This window comes from Juglans microcarpa x Juglans regia, chromosome 3D (assembly GCF_004785595.1).
Source record: "Juglans microcarpa x Juglans regia isolate MS1-56 chromosome 3D, Jm3101_v1.0, whole genome shotgun sequence".
NCBI classification, from domain to species: Eukaryota; Viridiplantae; Streptophyta; class Magnoliopsida; order Fagales; family Juglandaceae; genus Juglans; species Juglans microcarpa x Juglans regia.
In genome coordinates this window covers 32391130-32414249 of record NC_054598.1, presented here as the reverse complement: position 1 = coordinate 32414249, position 23120 = coordinate 32391130, and the positions used below count along the sequence as shown (strand labels likewise).

Genomic DNA, 23120 nt, shown 5'->3' with positions numbered 1-23120 from the left:
GCCTCAATCATAGCTCCGAGGTTGTCAAAACCAGTCAGATCTGGAGCCTGGCGAAACTGAAGATGCAGTCGATCAACACAAATCGAACACCACAAACCTGAAGATGAAAACATGCACATCAAACAAGCAAAAAAAAAAAAAATCAGCTTCAACGAAATGAAAGGAAAAAAAAAAACTCTAGCTTGTCAAAACCAGTCAGATCTAGACGCCCACGAAACTGAAGATGTAGTCGATCAACACAAATCGAACACCACAAACCTGAAGATGAAAACATGCACATCAGACAAGCATGAACATCAAACTGAAAACAGGCACGTACAATAAAATCATGCTAATAATCCCCATCTTGATGCCGTGTTTGGCTTCTGAGAAAAAAAAAATTAAGAGTTTTGAAATTTGAAACCCAGATCTCTATGGGATGAGGGAGGTTGCATCTGGTGGCTGGAGGGGACGCACGGCGTCGCTAGGGCTGCCGTGCTCCGTGGCTGCTGATGGTGGCAAGGGCCGTGAGGTGGAGAGAGAGAGAGAGAAGAGAGGACGTTAGGTTCAAGATTGAGAGAGAACTCAAAGGAGAAAGGGAATCGAGAATGAGAGAAAGAGTGATATGCACTCAGTAATAATAAAACAAAGGGAAATAGTAGTAAATAAAAAAAAATCACAAAATCTGACACAACTAAAATTATCTCTTCCCTATCACTGACTATTGACCCACGAAAGAAAAGTCTTTTTCTGGGTCTTTTCCCTCAACTTGTCATCTATAGTTTTTTTTATCTTTTATCTTTCATTCTTTTTAGGTGTTATGTCAGAGATGGATGAGTTGATTGATAAAAGTGAAGGATAAAAAGGTAAAAATATGAATAAAACAAAATTAACTGAAGGATAAAAAGGGTAAACAAATAAAATAAAGAGACAAAATTGTAAAACTACGAACAGAAGGTACTATTCTCAGACTGCGGTAGCAATTAACGTTGATTTCACGGGAAGGTAACGGAAAACAAGAATTTTCGTTTGGTGGTGTCAAATAGGCACTTATATAATAGAATATATATATATATATATATATATATATATATATAAAATAAAGAGTCCAGCTACTTAGAAGTCTTACCCCACAAACCACTTAAGTGGGGCGCCAGCGTGGTTACGTTTTTTTAAAACTCCACAAAACACAGCAGCTTTCCCCCGTACCACTCTCCCCCACAGAACGCCTTCTCTCATATGCTCATCCACAGTCTATTTACATTGACTTTCGAAATGGTTTTCTAACTGCACTAGACTCAACCATTGCATTCTTTAAACTGAACAATCTAAAGAATGGGAAAAACATGTGTAGAGAGAGAGAGAGAGAGAGAGCACATTTGAATAGTATGTAAGGAAGAACCTATTTGGAAGGAGCTAAGATTGGATTCTCCAACGTCAAAATTAGAAGGGAACTTCGGTTTGAATGATATACTTCCATTTTCTTCACAACGGGGCGGCCGGGGAGAGGGGGGGTGGGGAGCTGTGCACGGGGGGAAGTGTTTGGAAGTGCCATTGATGCTGGAAAAATGGTAGCAACAGAAGGAAAGGAAGAAGATCGTCTCTTCTTGCCAAACAAGCACCCAAGTTGGCTTTGTAAAATGGCCAAACAAAAATAAAGAGAAATACCAAGAGAGAACTACAAGGGGTTGGGGGGGGGGGGGGGGGGGGGGGGGGGGGGGGGGGGGAGAGTTAGTTTTTGACAATGAAATAGACAAGAGAGAATCGTGTGGGGGAGAGAGAGAACCATAAGGGATGAGGGGGAATGTGGCTTCTAAGAGTGAAAGAGACAAGAGAGAAGCATGGGGAGAGAGAGAGAGAGAGAGAGAGAGAGAGAGAGAGAGAGAGAGAGGCAACAAGGGGAGGGGTGAACCGTGATTTGGCACTCCCAGACCAAGTGTGTAGTGTGCTATCGGTGAACCGACCTCCAAATAGATTTTTTTTAGGAGATAGAATATAATATTTCATTATTTCTTATTTCATGCTTTCTAGAGTCATATCCAAGAAAAGGCCATCATGAAGGCAGTATTTTCGGCTAATGGATTCTCCTTCAGCCAACAAAATCGGGTGCGCATTGCAACTGCCCATATTTTAAACAATCGTTGAAGATCTCATCTCTCACATTAATGGATAATAAATTATATGAAAGTAACACCTAGGAAAAAAAGTATAAATCTTTTGGAAAAAGAATAATAGAATCCTAGGTGGCAGAATATGGTGGCATGTGGAAGCCATGCATTGGTCAAAATATGACAGTTTTTGGAGGGGAGATGGAGCTAGACACCAAGAGATTTTCTGTGGGGCGTGTGTATGACGGATGGTGGTAGTTGGGTGCAGAAATGCCGCTGAATGCCATGGAGATTAAGGCATTAAAAAAATAGAAAAACAACATAACAAGGCCGAAGAGCCAATTGATGGCCAACTAGAAGTGTTTAGCGACAAAAGGAGGCTCATATATGAGATGAGTCGGCAGTGTGTGGCTGTCACATGTTGGGTAGTAGGGAAGACTATGTCATGGGGGGTCAAATATGTGGCGGCGCTCCCAATGGTGGGAATGACGTGGTGAGTTTGTGGATCAAAAGCTCTATATCTAACTTTTAATGGCTTGACAAAAAGAAAAAAAAGGAGAAAAAAATAGAAAAAAATGAAGGGATGTGGGGAGAAGAGTGACTTTAAATGAAGAGAAAGGGTGGAAGCGACACCAAAGTTTGATCGATAGAGAAGGGACGGGATGTTTGGTTGGAAATTGGTGTGGATTGGAGAAGCGAGACGATGGATATAAAGAAAGAAACCCTCCCTCTAGTTTGATATCATGTTCAAAATAGTTTCCTCATACCTTGTAATATTTATTAATTTTTGTTTGAGTCTTAAGAGAATTAATAATATTCATATTCGAAAATTAGGATCTAATATATGCCAAATTATATGAGAGTAATTCAAGAACCATCGGGCATGCAGATATCCTTAATAGTAAGCTTTGAAACTTTGAACTGATCCCATTACTTGCTTCATATGGGAAGTTAAGGCTTTCATAATGGCCTTGTCAAGTTATTACTCGGCAATATTTTCAAGATATTGAACATTTAGATGCGAACATAGCATCAAAACACAGTCGTTTAAAAAGTGAACCTGGCGTCATAACACAATTGATTTGATGTCATTAATCACTAACCTAATATAGGTAGCTAAGTGATCCATGGCTGTGATCCCCCGCCTTCATTAAAATTGACATATCTAACAAAAACTTGATCTGATGACTTTGCATCTAAAGTGCTCTCTATATCTAATTATGACAACATTTAATCCATTTTCAATGATTACAATTTCTTAATAATTTTTTGAGTTAAATTTTTTTTTTTAAAAAGTAAAATGATTTATATAAGTCCTAATGTACAAACTTAGGGCGAGTCGCTTTCAAAAATGGGTTCACTAGTAAAAACTTACTTTTTCTAGGGACTCACTCTATTGAGACTAAGGGTGCTAGTTGTCTTGTATGGGTGGGGGGAGGTGGGTAGTACCCTCCAGGGGTGCTAGTTGTCTTGTATGGGTGGGGGGAGGTGGGTAGTACCCTCCCCCACTCTCGCATCCACGTGGTTGGGGGATGGTCATTTTCCACCTCGCCTGAGCCATTCTTTGTTTGCTCTCGTCGAACAGGCAAGCAACTTTGTCAACCCACCGCTCGAACTCTGTCCATCCAAACCCCCAATATATAAATCCACATATTCCACACAAATCAAACCCTAAATCTTCATATTCACACAAAAAATCTTTACATTTAAATCCCAAATCGTAGATCAAACGTCAAATACATGGATCCAACCACAAATAATAAAAAAAAAAATTCAGATTTACCTTGCAGACCATCTTACCCACATCCATAGGACTGTGGGACTTGTAGAGACTGATGGCCAACTGTGGCTATGGGTCACAACTTGACCAATCCACCGTGGGTCTTTGAAGACCCACAACGCTACCCATGACCAAGTTGTGACCATAGGTTGTAGAGAGCCACGACTAGGTCTCTCGGCCTTAACTAGCTCGAGTGACCCACAACCATGGTCATGGGTTTACAAGAAGAAAGCTAGAAGAATATGAGAAGAAGGCAGAGGAAGAGAGGGAGAAATATAAAAAAATAATTTAACTTTCTCAAATCTCAAAACAAAAATAAAATTAAAAAAATTATATTCTAACAATATTTTAATTTTATAATATTTTTATTCAATTTTTTTCTCTCATTTCCCAAAACTTCATAAAACATATCTAATTCAAATCATTTCACTACAATTTACAAACTATTTCATTATTATTAACAAATTCTTCATCTCATCTCATTGCGACATCCAACACCCAAACGAGGCCTAAGAAGATTGATTGATAAAAGAGACGGAGAAGAAAATGAAGGTTGAACTGTAGAGAAAAAATAGGAGAAAAAATCTAGGGAGCAGCCACATCACACCCTACTTGGCCTAGCAAAATGACTAATTTGTCCCTACAACAAAAAGCAAATTCCTCTCTTAGATTTCACCAGTTTGAAGTTCGGTCTTCACCCTCCACCCGCATAGTCATCCTCTCCCCCACCCCCACCTCCACCCCGCGTCGCCATTCTCTCCCCCACCCCCACGTTGCGCATCTAGGCCAAATGGGAGGCATGGCTATGCATGAAGGGCTGAGGGAGGTGTGGTGGAGCTGGTAGTGGAGAGGGGGAAGCGTCATAGTGGTTGGAGGGTAGTGGATCTAGGCCAAATGGGTGGAGAAACCCATGAGAGAGTGAAGGCTGCGTGAGGGGCAGATTAGGGCTATGAGTGGCTGGGGTAGGTCAATGGTGGCCAGGGGAGGCTCGAGGTGGCAGCTAGAAGTCGTGGGTGGCAGTGTACGACGGGCTAAGGTGGAGAACCCGTGTATGGGTGAAACCCATTTTGGGAAAGAGAGGGGGAGGGCTGCCGTGCAATGGAAGCTCGACGGTGGCTAGGGGGAGGTTAAGGGCTTGGTGGTACTCAACAGTGGGTTAGAGACTGACGACGGTGGTGGTAGCAGCTGCGAGAGGGAGAAATAGTGGAGGAGAACCCATTTCGGGTTAAGAGAGGGGGTTGCACGTGGGGGCTGCTGTGGAGGCTTGAAGCTGGTTGGAGGTGGTCGGTGTGAGGGGGAGCCGATGGTGGTGGCTGGTGGCACACGACGGGGCCGGGTGAGCTGAGAGAGGGAATCGAGTAGGGGGTGGGGGTGCTGCCCACGTGAGTGTAGATGACGTTTTGTTAAAAAGAACATTATAAGATGACACGTAAGGCGTGCTACAGATTAGCCACTAGAAGTGAATAGTGGCTGATTTGTAGTAAAACTCAAAATAGGAATGGGCTTGTAGGGCTATATATATATATATATATATATATATATATATATATAGTGAATAAATAAGTGGCGATATAGGTGAACAGTAAAATTTTCGTCCTCCATGCATCCCATCTGTTTTTTGGGTGTTTTGTCTTTTCTATCATTTTATATTTTTCTTTTGTGTCCGTTTACATAGGGATGGTTTGATCTTTTTAATGTAGTGGTGTCAGAGGGGCTGCAAGTTCTGCTTTTTTTTTTTTTTTTTCCTTCTGCCTTTTTATTTGCCTTCCATCTTCTCTCTCTTTCTTTTATCTTCTCTTCTTCACATTTTCTTCATCTCTCTCTCTTTTCTCTTTTCTTTCGCTTTCTCTCAGTTTTTTTGTTGGCCGTTTCTCTTCGCCTTCTCTCTTCTCTTTGTGTTTTAACTTCTGTTGGTGTTTCTTCAGGTTTGTTCTCTACAAGGTTGAGATTTTTTTTTTTTGTTTACATGTTTTGGGTTGTTTTGTGTTTTCGTTTGGGCTGTTCTATGGGTTTTTTTTCCTCCTGCTGTTGGTTTGCATTTTTGGTCACATTTTTACTTCTGTTGGTGTCTCTTCAGGTTTGTTCTCTGCAAGATTGTGATTTTTTTTTTCGTTTACATGTTTTGGATTATTCTGTGTTTTTGTCCGGGCTGTTTTGTGGGTTTTTTTCCTCCTGTTGTTGGTTCGCATTTTTTGTCTCATTTTTGGTGAATATATATATATATATATATATATATATATTATGGGTTTGTATGATTTGAGTTTGTATATATATATATATATATATATATATTTTTTTTTTTTTTGTATTTTTTGTCATTTGTTTTGCAAGGTTTTCTTGATTGTGTATTTTTTTGGATTATTTTTGAGAATGTGTATTTTTTTTTATGGGTTTCTATGAGTCTTTTATGCTTTATGGGTTTGCATGTTGTAAATTTTTTGTAAAAAATTATATCTTTCTCGCAGTCTGTTGGTGTCTCTTCAGGTTTGTTCTCTGCAAGGTTGGGAATTTTTTTTTTGTTTACAAGTTCTGGATTGTCCTGTGTTTTTGTTTGGGTTGTTATGTGGGTTTTTTTTCCTCCTGCTGTTGGTTCACATTTTTTGTCGCATTTTTGGTAAAAAATATATTTTTTATGGTTTTGTATGATCTGAGTTTGTATTTTTTTTTTTTTTGTATTTTTTGTCAATTTTTTTTTTTTTGCACGGTCTTGTTGGTTGTGTATTTTTTTGTATTGTTTTTGAGAATGTGTCTTTTTTTCATGAGTTTCCATCAGTTTTTGTGTTTTATGGGTTTGTATGTTGTGGATTTTTTGTAAAAAATTATATCTTTCTTCCTGGTTTTAACTTTTTTGCGTTGGGTTTTTTTCTCATGCAGTTTTGTTCACTTTCTATCTTCAGATTTGTGTATTTTTTTTGAATTTTTTTGAGAATGTGTATTTTTTTAAGGGTTTCCATGAGATTTTTATATTTTATGGGTTTGCATGTTGTGGAGTTTTTGTATTATTTGTAAAAAATTATATCTTTCTCATGGGTTTTAGCTTTTTCGCGTTGGAATCTTTTATCATGCAGTTAGACATTTTTTCGTGTGTTTTGTATGTTTGTTGGTATGTTTTGAGTTTTCGAGTCATCGGGTTTTTGTATTTTTTTGTTCTGGGTTTACGTCTTCTCGATTTTCTATACTTTTTGTGTGAAAAGATACATTTTTTGTGCTATTTCTGGGTTTTTCAACTGGGTTGTGGCTTTTTTTTGCGTATGTTGTAAAGTTTGTATTTGTTCGTGTCATTATCTATGATTTATACATTTATGAGGAAATATCATTTTATTTATAATCTAGTGTTGTATCTTTTTTTGTAATGTAATGTTGGTTTTTTTTTTGGTATTTTTATAATCCAGTGTTGGTTTTTTTCTTATGCAGTTAAATATTTTTTTGTATATTGTAGGTTTGGATACTTTCAATTCTTTTCATTTTTTGCTAAAAAAATTTTTTTTTTTCTTGTTGTCTTTTTTATGCTGTTAAATGTTTGTTGGTCTTCGGATTTTTATATTTTTTTGGTTTTGGGTTTACCTTTTCTCGGTTTTATGTATTTTTTGTGTGAAAAGATAGATTTTTTGTGTCTTTTTTTTTTCAACTTAGTTATGGCTTTTTTATATAATCTTTATTATAATGCAGTATTGTCAAGTTTGTATTTAGTTGTATTATTATTTATGATCTATAGATTTGTAAGGAAATATAATTTTTCTTATTAACCAGTGTTGTATCTTTTCTTTCATAATGTAATGTTGGTCTTTGTTTTTGGTTCTGTGATTTACACATTCGATCTTGTATTTGCATTTTTGTTGTAAAGTTGGTTTTTGTTAGTATAGATAAAATGTTTTTTAATTCTATTCTATAAAGTTTGAGTTGTGTGAAGTTAATTTTTTCAGGTATAATGCAGTGTTGTATTTTTTGTTTTTATAATGCAATGTTGGCTATTTTGCTTTCATCTTCTTGTCAAGCTTATGTTTTGGTTGTATCGTTAATGATGTTTTTTCTGTTTTTTCTTTTCTTATGATTTAGGTTTTTTCGTGTGCAGTGTTGGGTTCTGTGATTTGCACATCTTTGGAAAATATAATGGTTTTTTGCGTTTGCGAATATTTTTTTAGCTGTTTGGTTTTTTTTTTCTAGGAATTTTTTTTGTTTGTTTGTTTTTTTTTTTTTTTTTTTGGTTTTTGGTTCTGTATTTTCACATGTAATCTTGTATTTATATTTTTGCTGTAAAGTTGGTTTTTGTTAGTATAGATAATTTTTTTTTTTAAATTTGTTCTATAGAGTTTGAGTTGTTTGAAGTTCATTTTTTAAGGTATAATGCATTGTTGTATTTTTTGATTTTATAATGCAGTGTTGGCTTTTTTGCTTTCATCTTCTTGTAAAGCTTGTGTTTTGGTTGTATCATTAGTGATTTTTTTTTTCTATTTTTTCTTTTCTTATGATTCAGTTTTTTTCATGTGCGGTGTTCGATAAACAGTTTTTTTTTTTTTTTTTTTTTTTTTTTTTTTCTGTTTGTTCTGTTATAGTGCAAGATTTTTTTTCTTTTAGGTTGGTATTTTTGAACTTGCTTAACGTGTATGAGTATGTAATTGCATAGATGTTGAAATTCTGATTTTGTGTTATTGCTCGATTCTATTATGGCATAATATTTAAAGAATGAAGCCATTGTCCAAATTTGTTGAAAAAAAGTATGTTTGATAGTTTCAAGTTTATAGTTTTGATAGTGCTATATATAAATTTGTTGAATGTCTGATTTGATGTTACTGCTTTGTTCTGTTATAGTGCAAGATTTTTTTCTTTCAGACTTTTTCCTTTCAGGTTAGTATTTTTGAACTTGCTCAATGTGTATGAGTATGTAATTGCATAGATTGTTTTATATTTGTGTTTTGTAATTTATTTGCATTATTTTATTATTCTTAATTGTGATAGTTTTGGTTTTCTTTTTGTACCAAATTTGGTTTCAAGGTTTTCTTCTTCCTTCTAGCTTTCTATTGTTCTGTTTGTATGGATGATGCACTTTGTTTTTGTGAAAAAAAAGTATATGGATTTTTATTCGGTTGTTCCATGTTCAATATGTTCGGCTGGGTTTACGTCTTCGTTTGTATATTTTTTTTGTATGTTTTAAGATTTGATATGTAAGATATATATTGAACAAATGTAAAATAAAAGCATTTTATAATATATTTTGTTTATTTTTGTTTTAGTATAGAAGATCAAACTTGTAAATTATTGTCTTATTGTCTTCTTTTGATGTTATGGTGACTAAGTGGTTTGGGTTTTTCGTTTTCGGCTTAAGTTTCTCAATTTGAGCTTTGATTTGAATACACATTCTAAAAAAAAAAACCCAGAACACGTTAACTTGAATTCCTGAGGAACTTAATAGAATGTGTTATGATTTTTCTACACAAATATTTCCTATTGGACTGTATCATGAATTTCGAAGATAAAATTTAGTCTCTAAAACAATGTTAACGATAACTTTTGATTTGCAAAATTCTTGTGCAGAATATTGATTTTTTCAAAAGGTAACTATAACTAGCTGTTGAGCATTTGTTGAAGTTGATGATGGTATATGACAACTAGCTGTAATAGTATTTGGTGAAATTACAGAAAAAGCATTGAGTTATTCAGCAATTCATTATATGAATCATATTGGCAAGGTAACATAATTATATTTTTAAAACTTTTTCAATTCAAATAAAAAAATTATAAATCAAAACATAATTTTTATAGTAATTTTTATTTTTTTGCCAGAGCATTTGCCTTAGAAAATATGGCTAAAGAAATCTCAGAAAAAGAATGAATAATCGAACTTTGTGCAGATATAGACCAGATGAACCAACAATACTATAAGAATTTAATATCTTATCAATTAATTTTACAAAAGAGAAAGAAATATGTTAATTACTATGGTTATAATATGAACTTTGCTTCTTGTTTAAAACTTAAATCAAACTACATTTTGTAGACTTATATATCAAACTTCTTTTGCATATATATTACTATGGTTGTTCATGCATATATTATTTGTTTTCTTCGACATTTTTTTTTTTTCGCAATTAGGTTATAACTTTTTTTTACAATATGATTTATAAATTTGTAAGAAAATATACTTTTTTTTTTTATAATGCAGTTGTGTTATTTTTATTTCTATCTACATATAGTTTATATATATAGTAGTAACGTTCAATGGACGTTTGCAATATAGTTTATTTCTATCTACATATGGTTTCCCTAATTTTATCTTTTTAAGTTTTTGTGGGTAGTCGGCCCAATAGCTTGGGGCCGGGTGCGAGATGCGTTAGGTACAGGGGCCTGCCCAGCAGGCCAGTGGCGCCATAAATTCGACTTTGGGGGCATATTGATCTATGCAATAACGGCGATGCTTGCATGTATGCTGTCTATGTGTATGTTATATACTTTCTTGTTTATAATTATAAAAAAGTACATTATAGACGCATATTTCTTCAATTTATAGCAAATATTTTTTTATCAACTCGATAGCTGGTGTTATTAAAATTTTTATTTCAAATAAAATAATAAATCACACTATATTTTTTTATTCATGTATTTTTCATTTAGTAAAAGATTGTTGGGATTTAGTAAAGAATATGCAAACATCTAAAGGTTTTTAAAAAAAGACACTTTAATTTTTTTTTAAATGAAAGACTTTTGAATTTTATAAAAAAAATATTTATGAACGCATATATATACATACTTGTATTTTTTTTAACTCATATCTTAAAGTTTTAAATTTTCGGTGGTATATTTTTGGATCTTTTACGTACGTATACTCATTTTTATATTTGGGATGCAAAAATCATTGACTTTAAGAAAATATAGAAACTATTTTTTTCATACTTTTAAGAAGACTCAATAATTTTAGATGGGTCAAAGAATATTTTTGAAAGAATATTTAAGAAGTTTTCAAATTTTTTGGGATTAATATTATTTTTTTTACTAAATTTTATTTAAATTTTGAATAATAATTTATTATAATTTTTCTTTGGAGGCCGGTAGTTCCGCCAATGCATCAGGCCAATCCAAGACTAGTCATTATTAGAAGAGAAAAATGTTATTTTGCCCGCTCAATTTGTCCCTCATTTTGACATCTTATGTATTTTAATTTTTTTTATTTAATAGTTAAAGAAGTAATTATTAGTGTATTAATTTTTTTTTTATATTTTTTAAAAATATTTTAAAATAATAAAAAAATATAAATAAAAAAATTGAAAAAGATAAAAGCCTAATTTAACCTAACAGTCAAATGGAGCGGTACTACTCCGGCCGCTCATTAGAAAAAGGTAGTTCTGAAGTGTCATTTTCCCTCAGTGATATTATTTGTATAGATGCATTCACATCAATCCTTGTCCAACTTGAAGGCATAATTGCTTGCCCAACTTGCGGCCATTATCCTTTTCTTACTGGATAATGTCTGCAAAATGATCGTACTTCACTTACTATATGCGTTGTTAAGTGGAATATTTACAGACGCAAATAATCAATTAACCCTCCAAATTCCATTGATAAGTTTGGATTGTAAACGAGCTAGGCAATGTCCAAGAGCAACTCTCTGGTCATAACATGCAAAGGTATATATATACATATAAGCCCTATAATATTTATCTTTTAATTGTGGAGTTGCAGATGATATACTGCATATGTATATATAGTTCAACCACTCAGTTTCTTTGATCTTTTCGCCATCTCAAGTCAGTACTCTCTCTCTCTCTCTGATCATACATATATACATATATTTCATGTCAATTGGTGGTGGTGCTGGCAGCGGTGGTGTGTTGGGGGATGGGGGAGCCGGTGAAGGTGGAAGAGATACAAGTAGAGCCACCAAAATCATGTGAAGTACGCGTCAAAACCCTGTATGCCAGTGTGTGTCACACCGACATCTTATTAACAAATGGCTTCCCAATCGTTAGTATTCTTTCTTCCTTGCTGATCAGTTCGTGTGTCCTGTTTGCAATATGTACTTTTTTCCTTTGGGATAGACGATTTGATATCATTCCTTGTTGATCTACAGCCTGCTTTCCCTCGAGTTTTAGGACATGAAGGTGTTGGGTAAACTTCTCTTCTCAACTCTCTTTAATTCTTTGAAATCTCTGCACTGTTTGAAGTTAGATGTTTTTGCTCCGGGGCTTCTTATAGTACTATCATGGAGACCAAACAGAGTCGGTCCCATTTTCGAGGTTGGATGCCTTATATCATGTGAAGTAAACTATGTGATTGCAGTGTAATAGAGAGTGTGGGTGAGGAAGTAACAGATCTCAAAGAAGGAGATCTTGTCATTCCAACCTTCATTGGGGAGTGCCAAGACTGTGAGAATTGTTTGTCAGGAAAAACCAACTTGTGCCTTAAATACCCAGTACCCTTCAGTGGGCTTATGCCTGATGGCACTTCAAGAATGTCTGCAAGAGGCGGCCAGGTGCTGTATCACTCCTTTTCTTGCTCTACGTGGTCTGAGTACATGGTTGTTGATGCTAATTACATCCTCAAGCTTGATCCAAGCATAATTGATCTGCCCCATGCTAGTTTTCTCTCATGTGGATTTTCAACTGGATTTGGGGCTGCTTGGAAGGAAGTTGGGGTTGACAAAGGATCGAGTGTTGCTGTTCTAGGTCTTGGTGCTGTTGGATTAGGGGTATGAATATGCCTTTAACTAGCTTTTATTCATGCTGATACTTGTGTTCCTATTGAATTTGTTTTTCCTGACTTGGAAATTGCAGGCAATAGAAGGGGCCAGAATGCAAGGGGCAGCAAAGATAATTGGCATTGACAAAAATGAGAGAAAAAAAACAAAGGGAGAAGCTTTTGGAATGACTGAATTTATAAACCCAGAAAGACATGGTCATAAAACTATTTCCGAGCTAGTTAAAGAATTAACAGGTGGAATGGGTGTGGATTATTGCTTTGAGTGCACAGGGGTTGCACCCTTGGTCAATGAAGCTCTCCAAGCAACAAAAATGGTACTTCTATCAACTCCTTATTACATTTTGCTCAGTAAAAAAGGTATGACCTCCTTTATTTATTAATAATTTGTAGTCTTTTGTTGATGGTGATAAGGGAAAAGGCCAAACAATAGTAATTGGAGAAGGAAATCATGCAACTGTGGAGATCAATTTCCTTTCCCTAGTGTTTGGTGGAAATTTGAAGGGTTCCATTTTTGGTGGGCTCAGAGTCAAAACTGACCTTCCTATTATAATCGACAAATGCAAAAATAAGGTGAATTATTATGAATAGAAGTACCATCTACACTTGCAAACGTACATTGTTTTCTATGTCCCTTATATGTCTGATTTTAGCATCCGATTGATATATATATAGCAGCATACATGCATCTTATTTGCAACTTTTAGCTAGACAATACAACAAAAATTGCCACCCATAAATCCAAATTTCCATTGTTACTTGACTCGAAGCATCTAATTTTGTATGATCCTCTCAATTCTTCAACTGAAATTGATAGTATCCATTCAGTTTAAAACGTACACGTCGTCTCATGAATCCGAATTGTTATTGCCACCTGGCTCATAGCATTGTCATCTAATTTTTTTTTTTTTTTTTTTTTTTCTAGAGAAGAGGATGGTACCCTAATTTTATTAAAAAAACCCTTATTTGTGGCTGAAAAAAATAGTTGTAACAAACCCGACACCTAGGGGCTTACATATAGACATAAACACGGCCAAACCTAGGCATCAAACCAATATAAACCGAAAACTAGTTTATACAAACCCAACTAAAAATTCTATTGTGCTCGAATATAAGGTAAACCCCATCTACCAGTATGTACAAGACCACGAAACCGACCCGGACCATAATTATCTCTAAAAAAATTTGAAGACACCCTGTAACACCCCGCTTTCAAAAAAGATATTTTAGAATTTTCAAGGAGCAGGTGTGCTACTACTAAACTTGAACTTAAAAACTTTTCTTTTTAATAACGCGCCAGGTGCGAAAGATTCCATAAATAAAATAAAATTTAATAAATACTTAAAATCCAAAATAGAGTCTCAGAAGCACTTATTAAAGAAAAAAAAATACGGAAGTCTCATGTGCTGATCAGAATAATTTATTTAAACCTTAAACCATAAAAATAATCATAGCATAATCTGTCTAGGTCTCTGCCTCGCCTCCCGGGGTCAAGTCTTGCAGTCCCATCCTCATAAATGTCATCACCTGTGGTGGTTTAAAAAATATAGAAACAAACTAAAATGAGTCGAATACTCAATAAGCAACACATCATACAGTAAACATAATAAACATAAGGTTTCTTGAAAAACGTGCATATTCATAAATACATATATAAATAACATGAACATGAACATGAACATTAACTTATTTTTCACTTATCATAGGCCGTTACCCACTGTTGACCCCCGTGAGTTAGGGTTAACGAATCTACGTAGATTCTGATTCCGCCCGTGGCTGCGGGTTATGGAATCCATACATAAGGAAGACATACTGGGTGCACTACCAGCATGCACGACCTGGCAATGCAATATGCCCATAACATAGGTACCGTCTTCATATCATAACATAGGCCGTTACATATCTTATCATAATCATACATGCATACTTGTCATTTCATAAATTTCAAAAGAAATCGCATACATACTTGTTCATATCATAGATTTCAAAAGAAATCACATACATACTTGTCATATCATATCATAGATTTCAAATGAAATCACATTCTTTCATAAATGTCGTGATACATGTTTCCTTACATAAATTCATGACTTTTCATAAATAATTTTATGCATAACTCTAACAGAAAATCATGACTTTTCATAAATAATTTTATGCATAACTCTCACATAAAATCATGCATGACTTTCCATAACTGCATAAATTATCACATAAGATCATCAATTTTCATAAACCTTCAAATAAAATCATGACTTTCATAAAATACTTTAATGCATAAATCTTCACATAAAATCATGATTTAGGTATGTAAAAAGGGGCTTCCAACGGAGGGCGTACATGCATAATATTTTTATAAAAGACATGCCGTTTACCGTACATACATGTAAGGGTATGATCATGCTACTTACTTTGCAGCGCTAATCCACTATTTTCGGCACGTAATCAATCACCTATACAATGAGCGTGTAATTTCCGTAAATATTCCAATTGAACACGTGTTAAAATATTTAACCTTGAAAAGCTAAAATTAACCTATTTTAATTCTTCAATACTTAAAATTCTCCTAATCCCTAAAATACCATCATTTCCCTAAACTCATTGACATATAAATGATATTCACTTACCCTAAATTTAATTCAATACAAGTCTATCTAAGAAACAAGTCTATCCCACTTAAGTAATATAATTGTCGCTCTAATAAAAATATTATCAAGCCCAAAATGATTTAGAACCCGAATATAGCCTAATAACATGCATGTTTATCTTCATGATAATTAAAAAATAACTCAATTCTAATTAAGATTCTAATACGCATGCTTAGGCTAATTACATTACAAACTAAACTCAAAAGGGCAAAATTGTGATTGTTACAAACTAGAACCTATTATTGGCATTTTGTTTGAAACGTAACCATGCAACTACGTAGACGGACACACAGCAGAGCTTACCGAGAGCTAGGCGTGAGGCTTTCGGGCTTGGTGGTGCTAAACAAGGAGCTGGGTGGTTCCTCGATAGCTCAAGGCTGGAGAGATAGAGAGAAACAGAAAGCTTGAGAGAGAGAGACCAAGTGATGAAAGAAAAAAGAAAATCTGAGAGGGATCAGAGAGAACCAGTGGGCACGTCGTGAGCTTACCGAAAGGGAGTGGTGGCTTAGGCTGGCGTGAGGTGCCCGGTGGCACTTCCTGTGCAGTGTGGTGAAGACATGTAGGGAGTTGGTGCCGTGGGGTGGTTGGGCTGTGGCTCACGGTGGGGAGAAAAAAAATCTCCTATTTTCGATGGTGAAAACAGAGCACCCTCTCTAAACATTTCGGTAGTTGGCGCCGTTTACGTGGGTTGCGGAAAGACTCTATTTTCTGTGTGGTGGTTGTTGCGTGGGGGAAAGCTGGTGGTTCTTGGTGTACTGCCGTGTGTGCGGTTGTGCGGTGGTTGGTTGTGTGTTTGGAGGTGGATAAAAAACTAGACTCTCTCGGTGACGGACTTGCGGGTTGAGTGGTTCTGTGTGGTGCACGTGAAGGCTTGGCTGAGCGACGGTGGTGGAGGGCAGCAGCGAGGGGCTTGCTATTTGCGTTGGCGTGGAGGGGATCTGAGTACGACGTGGGGAAGGAGGCGTGGGTTGTTGGGTTTGGTTTCGGCTTGAGGAAGAGGCTGGTTGATCACGCTGGAAATAATGGTTCGGACTGGACGTAATAAGCCTCTATATATAGACTAATGAAAACCCTAGTGAAGAAGAAGATGAAGCGTACGTGCATGAAAGTGGATTAGATTTCGTGCGTGTTTGAAATTTATAGAATAAAATCCAGTAGCTAGGAGTTTTAATATAAAGAGGAAATAAGAATAGTAATAGTGTTTGGACTCTAACACACGTGCTTGGAGTAAAAAATAAAATAAATAAATAAAAAATAAAATAATAATAATAATAATGAAGCCTTAACTCTAGGTTTTAAAAAAAAAAATCATCTGGTAATTCTCATATGGATTTTAACTCATTTATTGAGCAAAAAAAATTATCCGTAATTTATCCTTAAAAATATAGGATCGGGTCGTTACACACCCCCTAATACATTCCCTCGCCAAAAAATCTACCATTATATTCACTTCTCAAAAAACATTGATAGTAAAACCAATATTGTTTTACTGTGTCTCGTACATGTTTGCTTTAGCATCTTATATAGCAGCATGCATCTTATTTGAACTTCTTATTGTGTCATGTACGTTTTGTTTTGTACAAGGGACAGCACCATGTTCTATATAGTGTAAACTAATTACCATAATTAACCAACATTTATCAATCATGTTGAGTTCTCATAACTTTTTGAAATATTGTTATATTCTCTTCCACAGGAAATCCAACTTGATGAGCTTTTGACTCACGAAGTTAGATTGGAAGATATAGATACAGCATTTGAGCAATTGAAACAGCCTGATTGTGTGAAGGTTCTTATCAAGCTGTGTGATTGATCCTAGCCTTTGCTTGTACAAGGATTGCATAATATAAGTAAGATTTTCCTTTTTAATTGCAGGCAGCAATCAAGTTACAATAACATATTAGTTATGTTCATGGTCGATGTTGAAGGTTGAGTTATCACACACGCAAACTAATGATATTAACCCATATAGTCTTCAAATTTTATGAATAATGATAGACAACCATTTTCATAACTCTTTTCAATGAAGGAAAAAAGGGGTCAAGAAGAGACTTTATTACCCGTGTGAGGAGAAATGGCACCCAGATCACAAATGTAAGAGTCCTATCAATTAATACGTTTTGAAAGAGTTTGAGGCACAAAGTACTAGAGGAGAAGATACTTTCCCAACACTTTCAATTTCTGCAGTTTCAGACATGCATAAAGAAGATTAGGGATAGATTGGCAACTGAAGGGAGAAGTGAAGATCAGGTGTTTCATTTCTCAATATGCATAATCATGCATAAAGGATGCCGATCATGCATGTTCATCATGTTAATTGGCTTTAGAGAGTTTGAGAAAATATTCAAGTTTTTCTCAATATGCTGCATGTTGATCATGCTCAGGATATGAAAACACATGATGTTGATAAGAACTCTTCACTTCTATAATTAAGGATTGCCATGATCAACACATTATAGTCCTATAAGAAAAAAACATAATTTTATCACTAGTTATGTGAAAATTATATTAGAGGTTGTAAATGACATGAGCTTTAAGTCTTATGTACATCAATCTCATCAAATGCACTTAATGACATTAGTACATTCATCAAACAAATTATACAATTCGTCAATCTCAATCACCATGATGGCCTATTGGAATTCCCCTTCCTTGTGCCACCATGTTGCAGTAGTTTTTTTAATCAATCTCTATCTCCATTCTAGGTAAGTTTAGTTTGTTGCATAGTTTTAGTCCATCCAATAAAGCCTGAGCTTCTACCATCGTGCTAGTTCCATCCCCATAGGAGTGTGAGAAAGCTGCAATATATTCCACTTATTAGCTTTACTTATTAAGGGAAACTCTAGCCCATATGAGTGAGAGAGTATTAAGATATAGTATAAGCAATAAAATCTAGCTCTTCCCATTAGTTTAAACTTTTGAGACAAATGGTAGTTTTACATAGTATGAGAACAAAAGTTTTAAGTTTAAACTTTGACTCTACACTTCACTCTACTTAAACTTCTAGAATAAGTACTAGTTTTACATATAACACCTTCATCACCACTTGTTGTCAAAAGTACTTCTATGCCTCGTTTGGTTACACAGATGAAATGAGATGAAAATTGAAAGTTGAATAAAATATTGTTAGAATATAATTTTTTAATATAATTTTTGTTTTGAGATTTGAAAAAGTTGAATTATTTATTGTATCTTGTGTGAGAATTTAAGAAAGTTGTAATAATTAGATGAGATTTGATTGTTTGTGTAACTAAACAAGGCATTAGTCTGAACTTTCCAGCCTTTGGTTTTTGCCATTGCAACAGCTTTATCTTTGGAGTTTTGATCAAAGTCTTGAATTTGAATTTGGATGATTGTTTTGGTTGAGGTAGTGGAACAAAGTATTTTAATATCGATACATTTCAGTGAACCATTTTTGGATAGACGTTATATGTGTTTGTGTGAGTGTGTGTGTGTATAACAATAAATACAAAGATGCTATCAAGTTTCAGATTTCAATAAACATAGAATATAAGATACAAAGAGCTTTCTATCACACACACAGATCGAGAGTATAGTGGAGTGTGGAGGTGGTGAGTTGTGGCAAAGCGGACCGAGTGGTTGCTAGTTGGGTGGAACTAAAGGTGTCTACTTGTAATGGGTCACGAGCCTCACGACTGCAAGAATGGGGTATCTAAGAGAAGAGGGAAAAGAAGGGGTTATCACCAGTTGGAGAAAAAACTAGTCAAATTACTAGTTTATTTACATTTTCAAAAAATTTTAAAAAATCACATTCATAATAATTTTGGATTGAAACGCCAATTTTGACCAAGATATCGGAATTTGGTTGAATGAACCAAAATGTACCAAATAGCTGGGATTTTATTTGAAACGAAACATACCATCAAACTGTGTTGCTTATTTTTCCGGCATGGAATGTTAAGCCGTTCTGACCAGACGGGATGAACATCAAGGCTTAGGTTTTAAAGGGTGAGAGATCATGCCTAGCTATTTTAGTATATATGTATCAAAGCTTTTCAAAAACATTTCATGGGACTAGCAATGTTTTTAATAGTGGACCCCACTATTTTTCAAAAGGATTCTATAGCGCTTATATACTCCACGAATGTATCTAGCATTACTCTACAAACAAATATCACATTTAATAGTCATTTGCTATTGTTGTTGTTGCTATCTGTTGTCTTTGTTCTTGTAGTGATCAGTTGGTTTTAAATTTAAGAGTGATCCTTCAACACGCCTCCGCAATGGCGATAGCAATGGTGAGGGGAACATGTTGAGATTTGAACATAAGGTAGTAAAATCGAGAGGAAACAATTGGTTTGGTTAAAAATATTTGCAAGCTGGTCCTTTCTAGAAAAAGACTGAACTTGAATTGCCTTTTGAGCAACTTTGTTTCGTATAAAAAGATTATCAATCTCAATGTGTTTTGTACAAGCATGAAAGACTAAGTTGAAGGATAAGTATATGAGCTGTTGGGAAAAAAAGGCCATATTCACTAAGCAAGGACTGTAACCTGAGTAACTGAGTAGTAGCATTGGTAAGTGACTTGTATTCGATTTTTGCATTCAAGCAGGACACAATAGACTGCGTTTTGGGGTTCCATGAGAAACGATTGCTTCCAAGGAACACATAATAGCATCATCTATGTATCTTATGCAGTTAGCATATGAATAAGCAAAGAGCTAGATAAAGGAGCATCTGCAAATGTGAAGACCATGTGTAATAGTATGCTTCAAGTAATGGAGGACATGCTTGACAGAAGTCCAATAACCATTATGAGGATCTTGAAGGAACTGAGATACTTTATTGACAACAAATACTATGTTAGGTGGGTAAAAAAGAAGTATTGAAGGGCTTCCATGGTGTTGCGATAAATAGTTGCAAGATAAAGCTATTTTAGAAAGATTGCTAAGAGGACTCGAAGCAGCCATAGGTGAAATGATCAGTGTAAAATGTTGGCGCCTTAGAGGTAGTGAACATCCAAATGGCACCTTAGAGGTAGTGAAACCAAGTTTGAGCAGCCGTCCACTTAAGTGATGAAAACCAAGCCCTAGGGGCCTATTAAGGCCTCATAGGGCTTTCTTGAGAAGATACGAGACATTGGCATGCACGAAGCCTAGAAAAAGAAACCATGTAGAAAAACATTGCTGACATCAATTTGCTTCTGTGACCAGCCAACTGAAATGGCAAGATTAGAATTGTTCTAATTGTGATGAGCTTAATGATGGGACTATAGGCCTCAGCAGAATCTAACCCAGCTTGTTGAATAAATCATTTTACAAAGTTGCTTGCCTTGTACCACTCAACATTGCCATTGACTTTTCTTTTACTCCGAAATATTCATCTGCATCCTACAACATTCATAAAGGGTTGAGAGGGAACGTGTCCAAGTGCCATTTTTTAAGGGCCATTGAGCTCGCAACCATAGCATCATCCTGGACAACATGCTTAATTGTAGAGGAAATATAACATGTAGTTTCATCAGAGGAAGAATCAATTAAAATTGTTAAGGCATGTGGTAATGGGTATTCAATAGTGCCATTTGTGATGTGATGTTGGGAACAAGTCGTCATGTTGTGAGTGAGAGGTTGAGGTCGTGGTTAAGGAGATGGATCATGAAAAGGATTGGAGGTCATGTGAGAGCACTCTATGGCAAAAATAATAGGTACAGAAAGAACAAATGGGAGGGGAGGCTCAATAGGAGGAGCTAGTGTGGGAGAAGATGTAGGGAGTGTAATGGTCAAAGAACAAGACATATTGAAGTTTGAAATAGAAGTGGATGAGGACTGAGTTCTATTTGTTTGAAAAGGGAAAACAGGTTTATTGAAAATTACATGTCAAGCAACATAATCACAGCCAGATACAAGTCAAGACACATATCCAATATGGTTTATTGTACCTAAGGAAAACATGACTTGGATTTAAAGGATTATTTGTTGTAAGGTTTAAGATAGGGCTAACATCCACTGCAAAGGTCTTTAGGAATGTCATGTAGTCAAGTGGTTTTTGGAAAAGAAATTGATACTTGTGTTTGTTTAGATTAAATGACAGCATATTAATAATAAAAAAAAGCAGTATCAAATGCATCATCCCAGTGCTAAAGTTATTAACAATGCAAAGAAATAATCTTTTATTATTGAAAGATAGAAGAGGGGCAGTACCCCATACATCAAGAAAAAGAAGGTCCAGTGGACCTTTGGACATAGATGGTGATATATTAAAATGAGGATGATGTAGTTCACCTGGGTGACAAAAGGAACTAATTGAGGGAGTGTTATTGTTGAACTCTGGAAGTTTGAAAGAGGACAACACCGGAAGAACGATGTTGAATGCAGGATGACTTAAACGATGATGCCATTGTGAGATAGAAACACGTTCAGCAACACAAGCAACACTAGAAAAGTTTGAGGATAAAGGCTAAGGGTAGAGAGCACATTTTATTGGGCCTTACAACAGTAAATTCCTTATGTGAAAGTTCTTGACAATAAGAAAAGATGGATAAAACGCAATGACTGTGTGGTTTTAGCTAGTAAATTGATTAGTTGAAATAATTTTTTTTTTGAACGAGGCACATGTAATATATTGCACAAAAAAGGTTCAGGATGTAGAGGGAAGATGAGTTGAACCAAATAAATAATGTCCAAACATTGACCATTTCCAACTTGTATTTGATTTGGAGCATGGCATTTTTCAGCTTGCACATTAGTTTGGCTAAGTCATTTTTTAGGTGATTGGTGGAACCAATGTTAGGGTATCAATTGAGATCAGGTGTTTGAGATTAAACAGTATAGTAGGCAGATGGAGGTTGATTCTAACATTGGAAGCCGTGGTCACATCAATGATACCACTTTGTTGTAGTATGTCCAAGATTAAGGCAAACCTGATAGGTGGGACGATTTAAAGGTGGAAATTGAGATGGAGAATTGTTGGTTTTTGTTTGTAGGGTTCTTGTGATGAGCCATATCGACACTGGATTGATACAGATCAGCAGAAAAAGTGTGTTCAAGGTGTTGCTTATGAGTAAATAGATGACCATGGAGTTCATTAACACATATGAGATCTATTTGAGTTGTGATAGAGGTGGTTAAAGACTCATAGTTAGAGCCAAGATTTGCCAAGATGTAGGAAAAAAGCTTTCAATCTTTGAGAGGTTCATCAATGGCAGCTAATGTATGTGCCTATATTTGAGCTTTGTGGAAGTAGTCAGCAATAGATAGGGAGCCTTTCTTCAGAGTTGCAAGATGAAGGCGGGAAATGACCTCAGGGCTTTGGATTGAGAAGAAAAAAATATTTCCAAAGCGGGCCAAACCTCACAAGAGGTTTGAAGACAAAAAAACATAACCAAGAACTTCTTTAATCAATGTAGAGGACATGACACTCGATATCAGTTTGTCCTATTGAAACCGGGCGGTATAGACAAGATTGGTCATGAGGCTGTCAAAGTCGTTAATGGTAAAGGTGTTGGGTTGAAACGAGAAGAGCAAGCAGAGTGCCATTAATATAGCCAAAAAGTTGTCGACCTTGAAATTATGGAACCAAATGAGTGCGTGATAAGAGGTAATTGGTGTGGGTCAATTTGACATGGATAGTGTGGTTGAGATTAGGTAGGGAAGAGGTGGAGGATTGGACGGATGATTGTGATTGAGTGATAGATGATTGCTAGGAAGCCAAGAGGGAGTGTTAAGGAAGGAAATCAAAATGATAGATCAAATGCAGCCACTGTATATCAATTATCATTCAAGTCTCCAGGATATTAGCACCACCATATTAGCATATTGATCTCTTGTAATGGATTGTAGTTTAATGTTGATTTGTTACCTTATATAGAGGAAGTTACTTTGTATGGTTTATCTACATCTTTAGTATATATACATGTACAAAACATGAAATGATATGAGGAAAATTTTTTCTCGCAATCCT

The 23120-nt window shown here is 35.4% G+C and overlaps 1 protein-coding gene and 1 long non-coding RNA gene across 4 annotated transcripts; both read left to right on the top strand.

The window, feature by feature from the left end:
* Nucleotides 1-3277: 3277 nt before the first annotated feature.
* On the top strand, nt 3278-22031 carry LOC121254358. The gene is made up of 3 exons (XR_005938613.1): nt 3278-3288; nt 5020-5022; nt 20316-22031. It is a non-coding gene; the product is annotated as an uncharacterized LOC121254358 (long non-coding RNA).
* LOC121254356 (CYP enzymes assisting alcohol dehydrogenase-like) lies at nt 11273-17613 on the top strand. Of its 3 annotated transcripts, none has more exons than XM_041154355.1 (8): nt 11326-11486; nt 11681-11823; nt 11930-11967; nt 12139-12547; nt 12633-12872; nt 12949-13128; nt 16897-17050; nt 17230-17613. In XM_041154355.1, exons 1-7 carry the CDS (start codon nt 11450-11452, stop codon nt 17011-17013), a joined length of 1164 nt encoding a protein of 387 aa, XP_041010289.1. In that variant the 5' UTR covers nt 11326-11449; the 3' UTR covers nt 17014-17050; nt 17230-17613. The 3 variants fall into 3 exon arrangements, with proteins under 3 accessions (XP_041010290.1, XP_041010289.1, XP_041010292.1); XM_041154358.1 differs by having other exon boundaries at nt 11357-11606; XM_041154356.1 differs by lacking the exon at nt 17230-17613 and having other exon boundaries at nt 11273-11486; nt 12970-13128; nt 16897-17069.
* Nucleotides 22032-23120: the final 1089 nt, after the last annotated feature.

Bases quoted from the DNA above. Each gene is read 5' to 3' on its own strand.
- LOC121254356 (XM_041154355.1), top strand. From the start codon at position 11,450: ATGTCCAAGAGCAACTCTCTGGTCATAACATGCAAAG. The intron at 11,487-11,680 runs GTATATATATAC...TGGTGCTGGCAG, and splicing joins TCTGGTCATAACATGCAAAG to CGGTGGTGTGTTGGGGGATG. The intron at 12,873-12,948 runs GTACTTCTATCA...AATAATTTGTAG, and splicing joins CTCTCCAAGCAACAAAAATG to TCTTTTGTTGATGGTGATAA.